General features: G+C 45.8%; 2 protein-coding genes across 2 annotated transcripts in view; one reads left to right on the forward strand and one right to left on the reverse strand.

Annotated features, from left to right (window-relative positions):
* Abhd12b (abhydrolase domain containing 12B) overlaps window positions 1-8,467 on the forward strand; it is a 30,857-nt gene extending 22,390 nt beyond the window's left edge. Inside the window, exons 10-13 of the mRNA XM_032909118.1 lie at window positions 6,179-6,261; window positions 7,576-7,654; window positions 8,172-8,290; window positions 8,385-8,467. Of these exons, the coding sequence (XP_032765009.1) occupies window positions 6,179-6,261; window positions 7,576-7,654; window positions 8,172-8,290; window positions 8,385-8,412 (309 nt within the window). The 3' untranslated portion in view covers window positions 8,413-8,467. The remainder of the gene's footprint in view (window positions 1-6,178; window positions 6,262-7,575; window positions 7,655-8,171; window positions 8,291-8,384) is intronic.
* Window positions 8,468-9,725: 1,258 nt separating this feature from the next.
* Pygl (glycogen phosphorylase L) overlaps window positions 9,726-16,486 on the reverse strand; it is a 36,279-nt gene continuing 29,518 nt past the window's right edge. The window contains exons 14-20 of the mRNA XM_032907882.1: window positions 16,283-16,430; window positions 16,110-16,168; window positions 15,865-16,006; window positions 14,430-14,637; window positions 13,218-13,352; window positions 12,733-12,799; window positions 9,726-10,044 (exon numbers count right to left, since the gene is read on the reverse strand). Of these exons, the coding sequence (XP_032763773.1) occupies window positions 9,871-10,044; window positions 12,733-12,799; window positions 13,218-13,352; window positions 14,430-14,637; window positions 15,865-16,006; window positions 16,110-16,168; window positions 16,283-16,430 (933 nt within the window). The 3' untranslated portion in view covers window positions 9,726-9,870. The remainder of the gene's footprint in view (window positions 10,045-12,732; window positions 12,800-13,217; window positions 13,353-14,429; window positions 14,638-15,864; window positions 16,007-16,109; window positions 16,169-16,282; window positions 16,431-16,486) is intronic.

Consider the following 16,486-nt stretch of genomic DNA (forward strand, 5'->3'; position numbering starts at 1 on the left):
AACTCACTTTGTAGACCAAGTTGGCTTCCAACTCATAGAGATCCACTTACCTCTACCCCACCCTCCACCCCCAGTGCTGGGATTAAAGGTGTGTACCACTACAACCTGGCACTTGGCTATTCTTAACCACTTGTATTTTCATATATATATTTGGAATACTCTTGTCAATTTATAAAAAAAAAAATCAAGAACTTTGATTGGGGTTGCATTGGCTCTATTGATCAGTTAGGGGGGGTCGATAGCTTTCTGATACTGACGATGCATGGCATCATTCTGTTGTCCTTTGTTTACTTCCACATTTGTATTTGCTTGCCTGCTTATCTCTCTATCATTTAGGTTTCTTTAGTCTAAGCTTTCCAACACACTCGCTGAGAAGCTAGCCCCAGGCAGGGACTTCGTGTGTGGCTGACTATGGGAGCACACTGTGGAAAGCCCCACAGGTGAATGGGATTATGGGATAGAAAAGGGGAAAGAGCAGGCAGCGAGTCCTCAGGAGGAGTCCAGCTCCAGCGAGTCCCATGGAGGCGAGGCTTTAGGGTGTACTGTTCCTGCCGTTCCCGTGATAGAGGATGGAGGGATGGAGGGATTGACTGATGGACAGACAGATGGAAGGATGGAAGGATGGATGGAGGAAGGACAGAGACCATGCCTCCTGTCTTCCAAGACACAAGGGAGCAGCTGTGAGCTGCAGGCAGCCTGCGGGAACAGCAGGAGACAGTTGCTGTCTAATCATCTGACTGAATGAATGCTTCCTGTTTCCTTAATTTCTGTCTTTACCTTCAGCCTCCATTGCTGGCCTCTTTCCAGCCTTTTGGGTCAGAACAAGTATATCACTATTCTCTAGGTTATTTTTCTGTTTGCTTTTTTGATATTTAATTTTTTATTTGAAAAACTTCTTGAGATGGTGGTACTAATACTAATATATATTGTATTTTATACTCACGGGGCTTCTCTGTGTGGCCTTGGCTGTCCTAGAACTTGCTCTGTCAATCTGGCTGATCTTGAACTCACAGAGATCTGCCTGCCTCTTCCTCCTGAGTACTGGGGTTAAAGGTGTGCACCACTCTGCCCAGCATCATCCAAGAATTTATTCAGGGGATTTATTTTCCAATGCATGCATTAGGATAGATTCTACCTAAGCCACACTTCTGAGGGCCACACGTTTTAAAGTGTGTTTTGTCAGCTAGTCCAAGGGTTGGCTAGGTGGCCCACCGAGTAAGGACACTGCCAAGCCTGACGCATTATTTTTTATTGCTGAGTAAAATACAAGGACAAGGCAACTTACTTTAAAAGGCGTTTACTTGGGCTTACAGCTTCAGGAGGTTAGCGTTTATGATGGAGGGAGGCTATCGTGGCAGATGGATGAGCTGCCGAGAGCTCACAGCTCCATCTACAAGCAGGAGGCAGAGAGCATGGTGGGAATGGTATGAGTATTCTGGAAGCTCAAAGCCTGTCCCCAGTAAGACCACACCTTCTACCTAATCCTTTCCAAACAATTCCACCATGGCACGGTGTGTTTGTGTGTGTGTGTGTGTGTGTGTGTGTGTGTGTGTGTGTGTGTGTGTGATGACTATTTAAACATATGAGACTATGGGGACCATTATCATTCAACTCACCATATCTGATAAACTCTGTTTGATCCCTGGAACCCACAGGGCAGATGGAGAGAACCAATTTTCACAAGTCCTCTGACCTTCATTCATATTTGCACTGTGGCAGGAAAGCATATATATGCAATAAATAAGTAAATATTTTAAATACTTAATTATCATCTAGTTTAAGTATTTTATAATATCATTGTGATTTCTTCTTGACCATATAGAAGTAAAAGTATTTTTCATAACCCTATATATTTTGGGAAATTATTATTGGATATGTTGTTGATTCCTCCCTTGGCTCTACCATGGTCTACACATAGACTCTTGTCTTAGCTAGGGTTTCTATTGCTGTGGTAAAACACAGTGACCGAAAGCATCCTGGGGAGGAGAGGGTTTACTCTATCTTATGGCTTAAAGTCCCCACTGAGGGAAGTCGGGGCAGGAGCTCAAGGCGAGAACCTGGAGGGAGGCGCTGAAACAGGGCCATGGAGGATGCTACCTCAGAGCCCAGAACGCCTGGGCTAAAGTGATTCTCCTGCCCCAGCCTCCCAAGTAGCTAGGACTTGGGTGTGGACTACTGCACCCACCCAGGTTCTCTCGAGTTTTTAAGAGTTTAACTCAATCATAGATGGCATAAAACTTACAGATGGCCGTTGACAGCAAGGATAAACTCACGCCTGGCTCTCACTGCCCCTGCTGGCATGGCGGCTCACCAGCCCTGTGGCGTTTGGGATGCTTGCGGTCCCATGGCTCACTGACTGGGTCTTGCAGTGGACTGCTGCTGTCTGGCAGCTCCGTCCAGGATCGTACTTCATGTTGCTGGTCCAGGGAAATGTCACCGTTTAAGGTCCTTACAGTTTCTGCTCAACAGGTTCTCCTTTTGCACCTTGGTACTGTTCTGCATTGCAAACCAGGAGCTGCTGGTGTAACAGGCTCTGGCTGCTGACCGCCCAGGCTTAATTTTCTAAGTTTCTAAGATCTTGGGCCTTTTCTTTTTCTAAATGCTCTAGTGACCTTATCTATAAACTGTGATAAGAAAAGTTTATACAAATTTGCTGTGACAAATTAACGGACATACTGACATATGAAGGCAGCTACGGTTGCACCCGTGCAAAGAGCACTCCATGGGCCAGAGCTGCCTTGTCTGCCTGTGGTGCCAGAGCCTGACCATCTCTGCTGAGGAAGATACAGTAAACGGTGTGGCACAGGGGAGTAGAGCGCGCAGGTCTGCCACCTCGTGCTCTGGTTGGAGAGAGAGGGTGTGGTGGAAGCCATGAGTGACCACAGGGATCCTCTCAGTCTTGTGGAAGGATCCAAATGGATTTGAGCTCAAATGTAGTCTCTGCCACTAGTCCTGTATGGCGGCTCCCACAACCCTGCTGTTGTTTACACTGGTCCGTCCTCTGAGGTTCCCATTAAGAAAAAGTAATGTGGGGCTGGAGAGATGGCTCAGCCGTTAAAGGCTAGGCTCACAACCAAAAATATAAGAAAAGGTAATGTGGTTGACAATGGCAAATGCACAAGACTGTTACAAACAAAACAAAAGAAAAAAAACCAAGTAAGGAACAGTGTTGGACAGACCCAGCTTCCAGTGGGACAGCAACAATACCTGTTCCTCCCCCCCCCTTGTTCTGTGTCAGAGTGGGCTACAAAGAGTATTACAGAAGAAAGGGGAGGCAGGAAGACCAATTAAAAGCCTGCCTCTGTAGTCTGGGCTGTGGGTAACCATCTGACCTTTTAGTCTGAAAAGGCATCTCCCCTGGTAGGGACTGAGGAATGATGGGAGAAGGTTGGCTTGGGTCTGCTTTCTTCTTACTCCTTCGGAATTTGAGATGAATTGCTACAGGGTTTCTCTTATTGAATTTTTCTCCCATGAGTCCCGATTCCAGGAGGGGAGGGGGTTATTAGGAGACAAAGAAAAGAAAACAAACCCAGTAACCCTGCCCTTAGTATGAAAACAGCGGGGGAAGACAGGGAGGAGAGGCAGTGTCCTATGGCCAGCCCACACCTGAATGCAGATCCCCAGAGAGCTGAAAATACGCGGCCCAGGCAGATCCTGAGCACCTGAGGACTGTCACAGCTGTGGGCCTGTCCCTAAGTGACCAACGAGTCTACTTCCTGGTGCTGGAATCCCTGTCTATGCCGGTTGGTGAACTAAACTCCCAATGGAGTTGTGAATTCCTTTCTAGACGATCAGATGTAACATTTAGGAAGGAATTACTATTCTTGAGCGGCGCATTTCAGGTGGCAGGTTATAGGCCCAATTTTCATGATTTTCTTCTTTTTAAAAATTGGGAAGCTGGACGGGAGTTCACTGGGTTAAACACCTGCTGCTAGGCTGACTGACTAAAGCGTGGTCCCCGGAGTCCACGTGGTCGAAGGTCACAACCATGCACACTCACTCTAGATAAAAATTTGTTGTTTTTTTTTGTTTGTTTGTTTGTTTTTGTTTTTTTTTTTTTAGAAGTGTGTCACTGTGTACTTGTAATATAAGGTATTCAGAAAGTTGAGGCAGGAAGATTGTGAGTTCCAAACCAGCCTGGCATCATTGTGAGATTCCATCTAAAAAATGTTGTGAAGCTTGCTGGCCTTGGCCTGCCTATTCGGTGTCCATTTCTGTCCCTTTGCCCTGTCCCACTCACAGCCCTGTGTCCTTCTGCCCTCCCCTCAGAGCTACAGTAGGAGATCTGTGTGAGCCTCTGCTGGTCTTTCTTTTGTAAACATCTATTCTAAGAATGACGCACACAAGGATATTTGCAGAAAAAGATGAATTCTAAATTTAGCAAATATGTATTGAACATCTAATATATTCCAGGAAGTCTTCTAGATTTTGAGGGTAACTGCAGAAAAGAGAAATGTCTTTGCACCCCCACTCAACTAGTGAAGCAGTTATGTCCTTGCAGGAGAAACAGAAAGACCCATCCCAACAGAGTACTAGTCACAGGAAATGGTGAAGACAAGACTTCAACTTGGCTGCAAAACTTATAAGCCATAAGCACATCTATAAAACTACCCTGAAAACATTCATACAAGTAACGTTGTACAGACTGAACAGGTTATTCTTAGGAACATATGAGTATTATACATACGTTACATATATTGCATACACACATACGCTACATGCATGAAATAAGAATTCGTGAATAAACGAGGCTGTGAATTTGAAGGAGAACGAGAGGCTTAAAGGTGGGTTTGGAGGGAGGAGAGGGAAAGAAGCAGAGTTTTAATTAAATAATTATCTCAAAAATGTTTAAGAGAAACATGGAGAAGGAAAGTGTGACCTCAGCTGAGATCTGTTGAGGCAAAAACAGCTATCTGTGTCTTCGAGGAGGGCACTAAGGGTGCCATTTTGAGGCAGTTTGTACTAGTCTAGAGGCAGAAGGCGCCAAGTCAGACACAGCCAGCAAAGGGCTTAGTGAGGAAAGGCGGGAAGAGGCAGCTGCCCAACTCTGCAGGGCCTCAGAGGCTAAAGTGCTGTGTTCAGCTCAGTCCAGCACCCCTGAAGCATGTTAAGCTAACCAGTGCGGACACGGGTGCAAGCTGGGAGCTGCATCAGTCCAAAGGCGAAGAGGTGTGGGCTGGCCGCAGTGGAGACAGAGGGCAATTTTGGATTTGGGATTCAGTTTGCCAGTGTGGGAAGGTGGGAGGTGGGTGCTGTGCTGTGCAGGGCTCCTGTCCTCTACCCCATGTTCTCAGTTAAAACTGTATTGGAAGGCGGGTTCAGCTCCGACTCTACGTTCTGCAGATTGACCCTTCAGGGGAAAATCAGTGTGTGGAGACTGACAGCTGTCACTGGGTGGTGGTGACACACGCCTTTCATCCCAACACTTGGGAGGCAGAGCCAGGCAGATCTCTGAGGCCAGCTTGGTCTACAGAATGAGTTCCAGGGCATCCAAGACTACCAGAGAAACTGTGTCTTGAAAAACCAAACTAAACCAAACCAAACCAAATCAAACCAACCAACTGGACAAACACGATTAATTGTATTTAGTGTCCCATGGCCATTGTCAAATCTGGAAATGCTTTTAAAGGTTTATACCATCAAACCACTTTCTACCATCTAGTGTTCAAATCTTCTAAACCCAATTATCCACATTATCAAATATCCTCATCAGAATTGGCAGATCTGAATGCTGCACCCCAAATAAACTAGTTAATTCTGCTTGCATAAGAAGCAAACTTTAGATTTTGTGTGTTACTGCTCCCTTGTGAGCGGAGGAAGAGAGTCACGTGCATCTGAAATGAAGAAATACAGAAAGATACAGCCAAATGTTAACACTGATTATCTTTGATGCTAGAACCAAAGTGTGGCCGTTTCTCTGCTCATTTTTGTTTCCCCCTCCCAAATTCTTCGTTTACAGGAACTCCTTTTGAGGATCCATAAGTGTTTTCTGAAGTCTAGTGTAGAGAGTAGCTGTTCTGTTGCTATCTAGGGCTCACGTAGTGAGAGGCTGTACAGATTGTATGTATGTACGCCTGCTGGGGAAAGCTGCTGAGCTCCAGGAACCATGTATTCTAGACAGCTGTGGGGCAAGCATTAACATCTTTGGTTTTCATTTTTTTTTCTTTTCTTTAAATAGATTTACCAGAAGCTTCCAAGATGTTTAAGGACGCTTATGGATGCCTTTAAAGAAGACAAAATAGTCTTCCCTAATGATGAAAAGTAAGCTAACCAAGACGTCTGCTTTGGCTCTCAAGGAACTGCCACGGTGTACCAGATGAGAACCTAGGGCATTGGCATTGCATCTCTCTGGATTTCATGCTGGTCCTGGGAGATGACGGCTAGATTTGGAGTAGGGTTTTTACACATTTCAGCATCTCCTGTTTCCCTATGTCTGGGTCAATGCTTTCACCAACGTCAGTACTTTCTCTGATGTCACAAAATATGCATCTTATAGACCCGTGAAAAGCTGCTAGGGTCAAGTCTAACCATCTATGGGGGAATCTCTCACTATTAGAAATAATTTTAGAACGTGTCTAAATAAGCAGTTGTTACTATATCCTTTTTCCTGTTTCAGCACTGAAGGAGAGCCAGTGTTCTAAGCAGTGACCTCTAGTGATGAATTCAGAAGGACAGGGAAGTGTCTGAGTAGGGCCTGAGAGCAGAAGTCTTTCTACATGTCAGTGACCTTTTGTATTGACAAACTGGGCTAACTAGGTGGCTAATCACACCTGGGATTCAAGTCTACAGGTGGCAATCACACCTGGGAGGCTCATCCACAGGTGACTAATCACACCTGGGATGCAAGTCCACAGGTGGCCAATCACACCTGGGAGGCTCATCCACAGGTGACCAATCACACCTGGGATGCAAGTCCACAGGTGGCCAATCACACCTGGGAGGCTCATCCACAGGTAACCACTCACACCTGGGATGCAAATCCACTCTCTATTTTTATGGGGAGAAGTAAATAAATTGCTATAAGAGAGGCTCAGCTTCTCTGGTAGTTTTGTACTTTTTGAATTATTTTATTTCATAGAGTTTTAAAGATTTGTTTATTTTAATTTCATATGTGTGGGTACTTTGTGTATGTGTGTATGTCTGATGCCCAAAGAGGTGTCATATTCCCCTGGGACTGGAGTTACAAATGATTGTGAGCTGTCACGAGGGTCAACCAGAAGAACATCCAGTGCTCTTCCTCACTGGGCCATCTTCCTATCTTGTAGACTTTTAATTAAAATACTTCAGGCATTACACTGTAGAGTAGAATGACAAGGAAGATGAGGTCTACTAGCAGAACACAAATCAATCATTTCAATGTGTAGGTGGTGAATTCATTCAACTGTGTGAGCATGGACGAGGATAAAATGGTTAGAAGGTGAAGTTTTAAACATAAAGAACATAAAGCTGTGTGACTTTTTGGAAGGAAAACTTTATTTTTTGTGCTTTGGGCAAGCTTCATGTGTCACGAGGACTGTGACTTAAGGGCTTAGGTTGAATTCCTAAGCTGGGCGTTTCTCTCATGTCTGCTCCTAGTGTGAAGTTTCTGTCCTCCCCGCTTCTCATCTTGCATGGAGAAGACGACAGGACTGTGCCTCTGGAGTACGGAAAGCAGGTAGCCCGAGAGCTCTACCATTTCTTCATCTAGTTGACATTTGGTTGGAGCCTAGGGTCTCTGACATTACAGGGGATTCTCTACATCCCTAAAGGGCCGTGTTCCCTGATGTAAACAATGATGTAAATCAGTGTTCTTAGCCGCTTAGTGTAAAGGAGTTTGGGGTAAGGGGTAGACCTTGGTTCCTCACCTGGGGTCTGTGGCTAAGTGAGACCCCCATGTCACTTTTAACAATGTTTTCTCTTAAACATGCCTGTGCTGGAGTGGAACCATAGCAATTCTTTGAGCCTGTGCAGTGAAGTGTGCTCAGAGGGGTGTGAGCATTCATTAGTGGTCTCTATTAGTCATAGGCCTTCTGGTCCATAGCTATAGAAACAGGCACCCGAGGATCTGGAGGGTCCCTCAGTCTCTGACCTGATGAGAAGCTCCCTAAGTCCCTTTCCTTTTAGGAAAACCAGACTAGGGGTCTATGGCTGTGTGCCACCACCTTTGACTATTGTCTTTGCTACTCCCGCAGCTCTATGAAATCGCACACAGTGCCTACAGGAACAAAGACCGGGTCAAAATGGTCGTCTTTCCTCCTGGCTACCATCACAACCTTCTCTGTGAAAGTCCCATGCTGATAAGAAGTGTGAGGTGAGAACCCTTGCTAACTGTGACCCCTGAGCTGTAACGGTGACCAGGCATTAGTCAGCCCAAGTGTGAGCTGACCTAAGTCCTTTTTCTGCAGAGACTTTCTGAGCCAGCAGTGGGCATGAAGGAACGGACCAGCAGAAATCTCCAGTGAGGATGTGGTACAAACCTCACCTGAGCCGGATGGTTTCTTTATGCAAAACTGCACTGGGCTGCTTGGATGACATGAAGCCACTGAGACTTTCACAGGTCACAGGCCATTTGAATAAACAAAGCCCTGTGGAATGTTCTTTAGTTCATCATCATGTGCTCTGAGAATCGTGCCAAATCCTCAACGTCCAGAGTCAGAATTTAATGCAATCTGACCTCATCTACAAATGGCCAGCTATGGAACCTGCCAGGGATATTTGTGAGTAAGGTGGATGCCGGTATAGGAAGTGGTGTCTGCCCCCAAGCTCCTGTGTTAACATTTACCTATCAGCATGATGGTATCAGGAGGCAGAGGCTTTCAAAGGTGTTGAGCCGGGCTCTTGGGAATGGAATTAGGTCCCTGAAACACAGGTCTAAGGGAATTCTTTCTGTCTCTTCCATGGGAAGAGGACAGGATGAGAAGGAACCATTTAGGAACCAGAAAGTGGATCTCACCAGATACTGAACCCGTGGGCCTCTTCATCTTGGACATCTTACTTACATCTCTAGAACTGTGACACTATTTATGTTGTTTGTAAGTTATCTGGACTAGCACCTTTTGTTATAGCAGCTTGAACAGACCCAGATAGCAGCCTGGAGCCTGAACTCCAACAATAGTGTGAGAAAAAATTTTATCTTAGTTCATTTAAATGGCATTAAACAGTTCCAAGTGGTTTTCCAACTGATTACTTTTTTTAAATTTAAAACAATTATTTTTTAAAGATTTTATTTATTAATTGTCTGTGAGTATACTGTAGCTGTCTTCAGACACACCAGAAGAGGGCATCAGATCCCATTACAGATGGCTGTAAGCTACCATGTAGTTGCTGGGACTTGAACTCAGGACCTCTGGAAGAACAGTCAGTGCTCTTAACCACTGAGCCATCTCCTCAGCCCTTAACATTTTTTTATTGGATATTTTATTTATTTGCACTTCAAATGTTGTCCCCCTTCCTGGTCTCCCCTCTGCAAGCCCCCCATCCCATTCCCTTCCCCTTTGCCTCTAAGAGGGTGCTCCCCGACCTACCCACCCATTCCTGCCTCACTGCTCTAGCATTCCCCTTATGCTGGGGCATCAAGGCTCCACAGGACCAAGGGCCTCCCCTCCCATTGATGCCAGACAAGGCCATCCTTTGCTACGCTGGAGCCGTGGGTCCCTCCATGTGTACTCTTTGGTTGGCAGTTTAGTCCCTGGGAGCTCTGGTGGGTCTGATTACTTTTAAGGAAAGGAATCCTAGCAGGCTACTGATTGACAACTGGAAGTTGACATTTTATTTTTTAGCTCTAATACAGAAATACATTAACTAACCATTCAATAACAAAACAGACTCAGGGAAGCTCTAAAAGTACTCAAGTCCAGTAAGAAGTTATTGAAGAAGAATATATTTTAGCATTTACTTCCCATTGGCGTTGACCCCATTGCTGGACTCCTTGGATAGGGAGATCTTCAGATCGGAAGGCTCCATGTTCCAGATGTCCTTGGCATACTCCTTGATTGTTCGGTCACTGGAGAACTTCCCCGAGGCAGCTATGTTTTTGAGCACCATTGTGTTCCAGGCTTTTTGATTCTGTGAATAACATACATGTACAGTCCAGGGCCTGTGTGCCGGGCCAACATCGGACCAAACACACTCCAGAGAGGAGTGGCAGGGACAAAGGACAGTGATTTATAAAGGAGCTTGCTCTGCTGACAGCCTGCAGGAGCAGACCAGCTGCACTTTCTCCAAATTCAGAGCATAGTTCTCTTAGCGATAACAAAGTGTTTTTCATTTTAAGAGAAACCACGAGCACGGTGTGGTGGGGGATGCTTGTAATCATGGCCTTCAAGAGGCTAAAGCAAGAAGATCTCAAGTTCAAAACCCAGCCTGCTCTACATAGAGACCCTATCCCTCAAGAGAGTTAGCAAGGGAGTGAGAGAGGGTAAGAAAGCAAGCAAGTGAGCCAGAGTATTTGCATGGATATGCAGAGAGAGAGAGAGAGAGAGAGAGAGAGAGAGAGAGAGAGAGAATATGACTCTGTGGGTGGATATTCTCTAATTGGTTAGCATACAAGCCATATCTTCCATGCTTTATTAAAAATGGAGAGCCCTGGGGTAGGAGGAATGGATGTCTCAGTGGTTAAGCACTCGTTGAGAGCGTTCTTTTGTCAGTTCCCAGCACCGGCCAGGAAGCACATAACTCTCCGGCCTCCATGGCTACCTGCACACAGTTGACATCCGCACACAGGGGCACACAGAAATAAAAACAAATCCTACAAATAAATGGAACAACCTCTCCTTCAGCTAAAGGTGGACAGAGGGACTAATATATCTGTCTGTGGGCAGACATACGAAGAGATTTAACCTAGGACTCAAAAAGTTTGAGCACCCGTGAACATTAGCAGGGAAACAACCAAACGCTTGGCTGACCCACTTAGCTTTGCGTTCCCTTTGAAGGCCTATGCCCCATTAGGTTTGTTCTGAATCTCCACAACCCCACTGGGGTTTCAAAAGAGGGTGAACTAAGGTCTTATTCGCAATCAAAAATATTTCACAATCCTACACTTTTTTAAATAAAAGAGTATAAAAATATATTTAGCTTACAGTCTCTTTTTTCTTTTTAGATCTCTGCGAGTTTATTGGAAGTTATTCAAAGTTATTAACACATTAGGACATTTTTAACATAAGAATTAAACTACCTTCCTACCATAAGCTAAGGCAAGACAGCATGGCAGCCCACTCAGGCTTGGAGACTTCTACATAAACCTAAAAACCAGGGAAATGGATAACACCTACACTTCCTAGCCCTGCAGGTTGTGCTTACCCTCAGCGATGCAACTACTGTCAAGAGTCGAAAGCTGCAGTCTGCACTAACGAATCACTCAGGCATGATTGAACTGCTGTGCTCCCAATGGGCACCGTTTGGATTTGGCTTAATTTTAACGGAAGCCCCAGTGGATCTGACTGTCCTTGCCCTCAGTCCTTGCCCTTGTTCGTGTTTTCCTTTCCTGATGTTATTGATTTCTGTTTCTCCAGGCAGCTGTTCTCTTTCCTCTGAGCTCCTGGTATGTACAGGCTGAACGGAAGTGGGGGCTAAACGGAAGTGGGGGCTGAACGGAAGTGGCCGGTGAGCTACTTAGCTCCAGAAACGCCACGGACGTTCAGAGCCACAGACTCGCACTCGGCTCTACACTCTATTAGGAGATTCATCTGACTCAGCCAAGAAGATGCAGGCTGGCTGTAAAGTAGCACAGACTCGAAGGATCCATTTGAAAACCCCAGAGGGCTGTCTAGGGTGACGGCAGGGGCTAACCTGTGCCATCTCCAGCCACAGTCACCTGCCTTGATAAAAGAATGGAAGGGAATGTTCGGGAAGGGGTCCTGGAGTCTCAGCTCAGAGCTTGGGCCTCTGCTAACATCCCCCCTCCCCCACCCCATGCTTTTACAGACACACCTGGAGGGCCATTCGCCCAAGCATGACTGCATGCAGAGGCTTCTTCGCATAGCTCATGTTTTTTACATAATCATATATAAACCCCTCTTCTTTCGGTCTATATTCTAATGATCCGGACAAGCTGCTCCAGGGGAGGTATTTATTTTGTTATTTTTTCAAAGATTACCAGGCCAGTTCCTACCCGACTACACTGGGACTCGGTCTTAGAATAATCTTGGTAAGTTTTTCAAACATCAGTGGAGGGTTCTACCCACCACTGGGTCAGAATCGCTGTGGGCGAAGGGTAAGTTGTCATGTGTATTTGGAAACAGCAGCCTTGGTGCCTGTGATGTGTAGTTCCGGTTAAGAGGCCTGGGGTTACAGGCTGCTTGAGGGAAGCCGGGCAGAGCTGAGCACAGAGAGGACCCTCCTACCTCTGAAGCAGGTACCCTGAGCTTCTGAGGCAGAACTGCTACACGGTAGGTACTCGTTGGATGCAAATCACTGGTGATTTGCTTTTTAAATTAGAGTAATGTAAAATTTTACAATTGTTATAGAAATCTCAAATTCCAACCCCTGGAATGGCCCTCCTGGTGTGTCTTGTAAACTAGCCAAAAGGCAGATTTTGAACATCTGGGAAGTTCTCTCGTTAATTTCTATCTCTTCTCCCCCCCCCTCCTCCCTCTCTCTTGGTGGTACCTGTGGGAGGAGGCTTGTACATGCTAGACAAATGCTCAACCAGGCTTCCCTAGGTTTGATTGGTCAGCAGAGCTCTGTTATTTGGATTTTTAAAAAAAAGCAATTAGTGAACCATAGCAAAGTCTTTAAAACCCATCTCACACTTACCATATACAGCTGACTGACTTTTTCTTGACACTTGACATAGGCTTCGTAGTCTGCAAAGACTTTAAATCTGTTTATGGTTTTTTGTAGATGTGAGATTGGAAGAGAAACAGACAGAACACCCTGATTAGCAGAGACTCCTTTAACTTTAAAGTGGGTAACATTAACATAGATCCACTTTAACCTCTCTTTTGCTTACTGTCAAGCATGCCTGACTTACGAATCAGAATAGTCACCATTTCGTGGTTCTCATATGCAACTATGTTAACATGTGTATGCATGTGAGAGGGTATCGGTGGAAGGAGAGAAAGAACACAAGATTTGAGGCTTACACTCAAGCCTTAACCATACGTGCAGGATGCCCCGCCCCCAAGCTTAGGGTAGCAAATCAGATCATAGGTCTGTGCTAAGTTACGAGCGGGTTGCTGCTAGTTAGAGATCTTTTTGTCCCATCCCCCAGTGTCAAGTCAAGCCACGTTATAACTCACCTGTCATGATAAAATAACATGTTGATGATGTCTTTGAAGAGATCAGGCTGATTGGGAGAAAAGAAGCCATTGTCAATTTGGTCAATGACCAGCTTCAGTTCTGGAAGGGCCTCATAATATTCTTTGGCCTCATACCTGTAGTGAAAGGGTGGGTCAGGGAGGAAAGAAAAGGCCACATTAGTGTATGTGATGAGCAGAACGCCAGATACTGCATTCGCTGTGAAATACACACAGAAACATCAGTATTTATGGAAATCATTAAAGATTTCAACATGGGCACAAATTGCTTTTGAAAGCTAGATCCTAATCAATCCCCTCCATTCTGATTCATTTCTCTTATAATGAAAAGCATTAAGAGCAATAGATTATGAAAATTCTCTTGGTCTAATCTGATAGACTATGGTAAAACTTATTTTAAAACCAACTGTGATGTAAGCAGCATGGTGTTAAAGGAACTAGCTGCTTTCTTTGACCCGGCAGATTCATAAAACTTGATGCTACTGAGTGAGACTTACTTCTAAGGGTCAGAAATTGTATTTAACATGCTCTAGATAAACCCAACTAGACATTAAATTGAGAACGAATGTTGCTGAGATCCATCTCTGTTTATCCTTTGCCTTGCATAGTCCATCACTCAGAGGTCTTCAAGCCATGCTTCTCAACCTTCCTAATGCTGGGGCCCTTTAATACAGTTCTTCTTGGTGTGGTGACTCCAACCACAAAATTATCTCATTGCTGCTTGATAGCTGTAATTTTGTGACGGTTGTGAATCATAATGTAAATATCTGTGCTTTCTGATGGTCTTATGTGACCCCTGTGAAAGGGTTATTCAAACCTCAAAGGGGTCTTAAGTCATAGGTTGAGAACCAGTTTTAAAGGAACACCAGATACGGTTTAACATGGCCAAAACATCCGGTTAGCTAATGGTTCATCAAAGTAAAAACCCCAAACTCGGGGAGCTGGATGGCTCACTGAGCTGCTGTGGCTGGTAACTATGGGCAACTTGTCCATGCATCAGCCCTAAGCATCCTTCAGTTACCCTGGCTGTGTGACTAAGGCTACCTGTGGCTAGGAGGTCCTGATTTCTCACATTCTGTCTCTACATCTCATGAGAACAAGTCTCAGTGGGATGCCTGCCTGAGGAGTAAGTTCCTAGAGATAATGTCCCTTCCTGGGGGTCACCTGCTCAACAAAAGACAGTGGGTCTCTCACCCTTTCTTGTCCAGAGCGGCCACATCATCTACCCTCATGCCAAAGATGAACAGGTTTTCCTCCCCGGCCTCCTCCGCCATCTCCACATTGGCCCCATCCATAGTCCCGATGGTCAGGGCCCCGTTCAGCATGAACTTCATGTTGCCCGTCCCCGAGGCTTCCGTGCCGGCAGTGGAGATCTGTTCCGACAGGTCCGTGGCTGGAATGACTGTAAGCAGGCCATGTCAATCAGGTGATTCCTTACCTCTGGATCCCTGATTTTATGTGAGAATTGATCTAGCTGGCCTGATGTCGATGAGGAATATGTGCCTATCCTGGTGCACCTTCAGTGGGGCAGAAGGACAGATCTCACTTTCTCCTTGACCCAGGCGCTTACTGTGCCCATCTGAACCCATTGCTTAGACCACTCTTGGTCTATAAACTGTAAAAGAGTGTCTAACCTGTGCTGAGCTATAAACTGGATATCATCTTTCTCCCTCTTCATCTCTCCATTTTTATTTCCTCTGATTTATAAAACACTGCAACTTCTGTTTCTTGACCCATAACATCCCAGGGCCTTTCCCTAACTCTTCTTTTTGCAAGGTACTGAATTGCCTTCTATGTTCCTTTCTATGTCCCTGGGGCTAGACATTTACCCCTGCCCCTTTTGCCCCAAGTACACCCAAATCAGATGTACCTGAACCTCCAAGTCCCTTCACCACAAATCAACCCTTATTCTGAGAGCCTCTCTGTGGATTATATTTGTAACTCATTTGTAATTTTAGGAACCTGGCTCCTTCCTCTTTAGGCAGAGGCATTTAAGCAATAACCCCATGGGAGCCCACAATGCCACGAAGAGAAAGTTGACTTTTAGTTTTTTTGAATCTCGGAAGTAGGTGAATGCACAGCTGGCCCTGGCCAGTGGGTGGCCTCTCTGCCAGTATTGCCCTGTGAATTAGCAAAGGTCCCTGTGGTACAGAAAGGGGTTTTGGCTTCCTGCCTGCCTGTCCCCTGGGTGGGGACTTTGTGTTTGATTCTTGGGTGCACATCTAAGCCTTGTGCTTTGGCAGCATCGTGTCTGTCCTCATTCGCTGTCACAACATGAACAAATGACAACCCTTCCTCCATGTAGTGAGGGCCATCATCTGGGAATGGGGAGTTGGTGTTCTCCTGCAAAACCTGGGCAGGCAACTGAAGACTCCCCTCCCTCATGCAGAAGACCATGGCCAGACTTCAGCATTTCTACCGTCACAAGCTCTCCGTATAGAGAAGCCAGGCACTTGCAAACATAATCGTGTGACACTGACCTCATAGGTCATTTGGGTCATTGTAGAAGCCACCTTAGTTTGCCTTCTATTGTGCTACTGGCTCCCTAGGGTCTACTGCCCCATGTCCACCCCAAGTGAGCCCAGATTTTGCCCTGACCCTCCCCTACGCTTTGCAATGAGGACACCACCTTTTTCAGCAAGAGACACTCTGTAGTTTTCCAAGAAGATGACTTTCAACTTGCTGCCAACCATAGGGTCGTTGTTCACCACTTCTGCCACGGAGGTGACCAGCTTTATGATCATTTTGGCCATGTGATATCCTGGGGCAGCCTTGGGGGAGAACAGCAATGTGTGGAGAGAAGGTCCCATCAATGAAGAAGGCAAGTAGCAAGAGACTAGAGCCTGTAAGTCCCCAGAAATCCAGCCAACTTACTTTGCCACCAATTATGACTGTCCTTGGCACGAAGAACTTCTTAGGGTCTTTCTTGATGCCTTAAAAAGGTGGAGACAGACAGAAAGGTGGGTGCTGTGGGGGTGGTGGGGCCTACGTTGAGACCAATGCTTCCACCCCCAAGAGGTGCTACTGGGAGCTCCGGGAAAGCTCACGATTGTACATGGTGATCACATGCAGGCAGTTCAGAAGCTGTCGTTTATACTCGTGGATCCGCTTCACGTGCACGTCAAACATGGAAGATGGGTTGATCTTCACCTTGTACTCCTTTTCCAGGAACTGGGAGAATTTCAGCTTATTTTCCTGTGGAGAATGAACAGGCCAGAGCTCTCCTCACATGGAAGCTTTGGGTGTCCGCC

This window comes from Rattus rattus, chromosome 7, assembly GCF_011064425.1.
Source record: "Rattus rattus isolate New Zealand chromosome 7, Rrattus_CSIRO_v1, whole genome shotgun sequence".
Classification (NCBI taxonomy): Eukaryota; Metazoa; Chordata; class Mammalia; order Rodentia; family Muridae; genus Rattus; species Rattus rattus.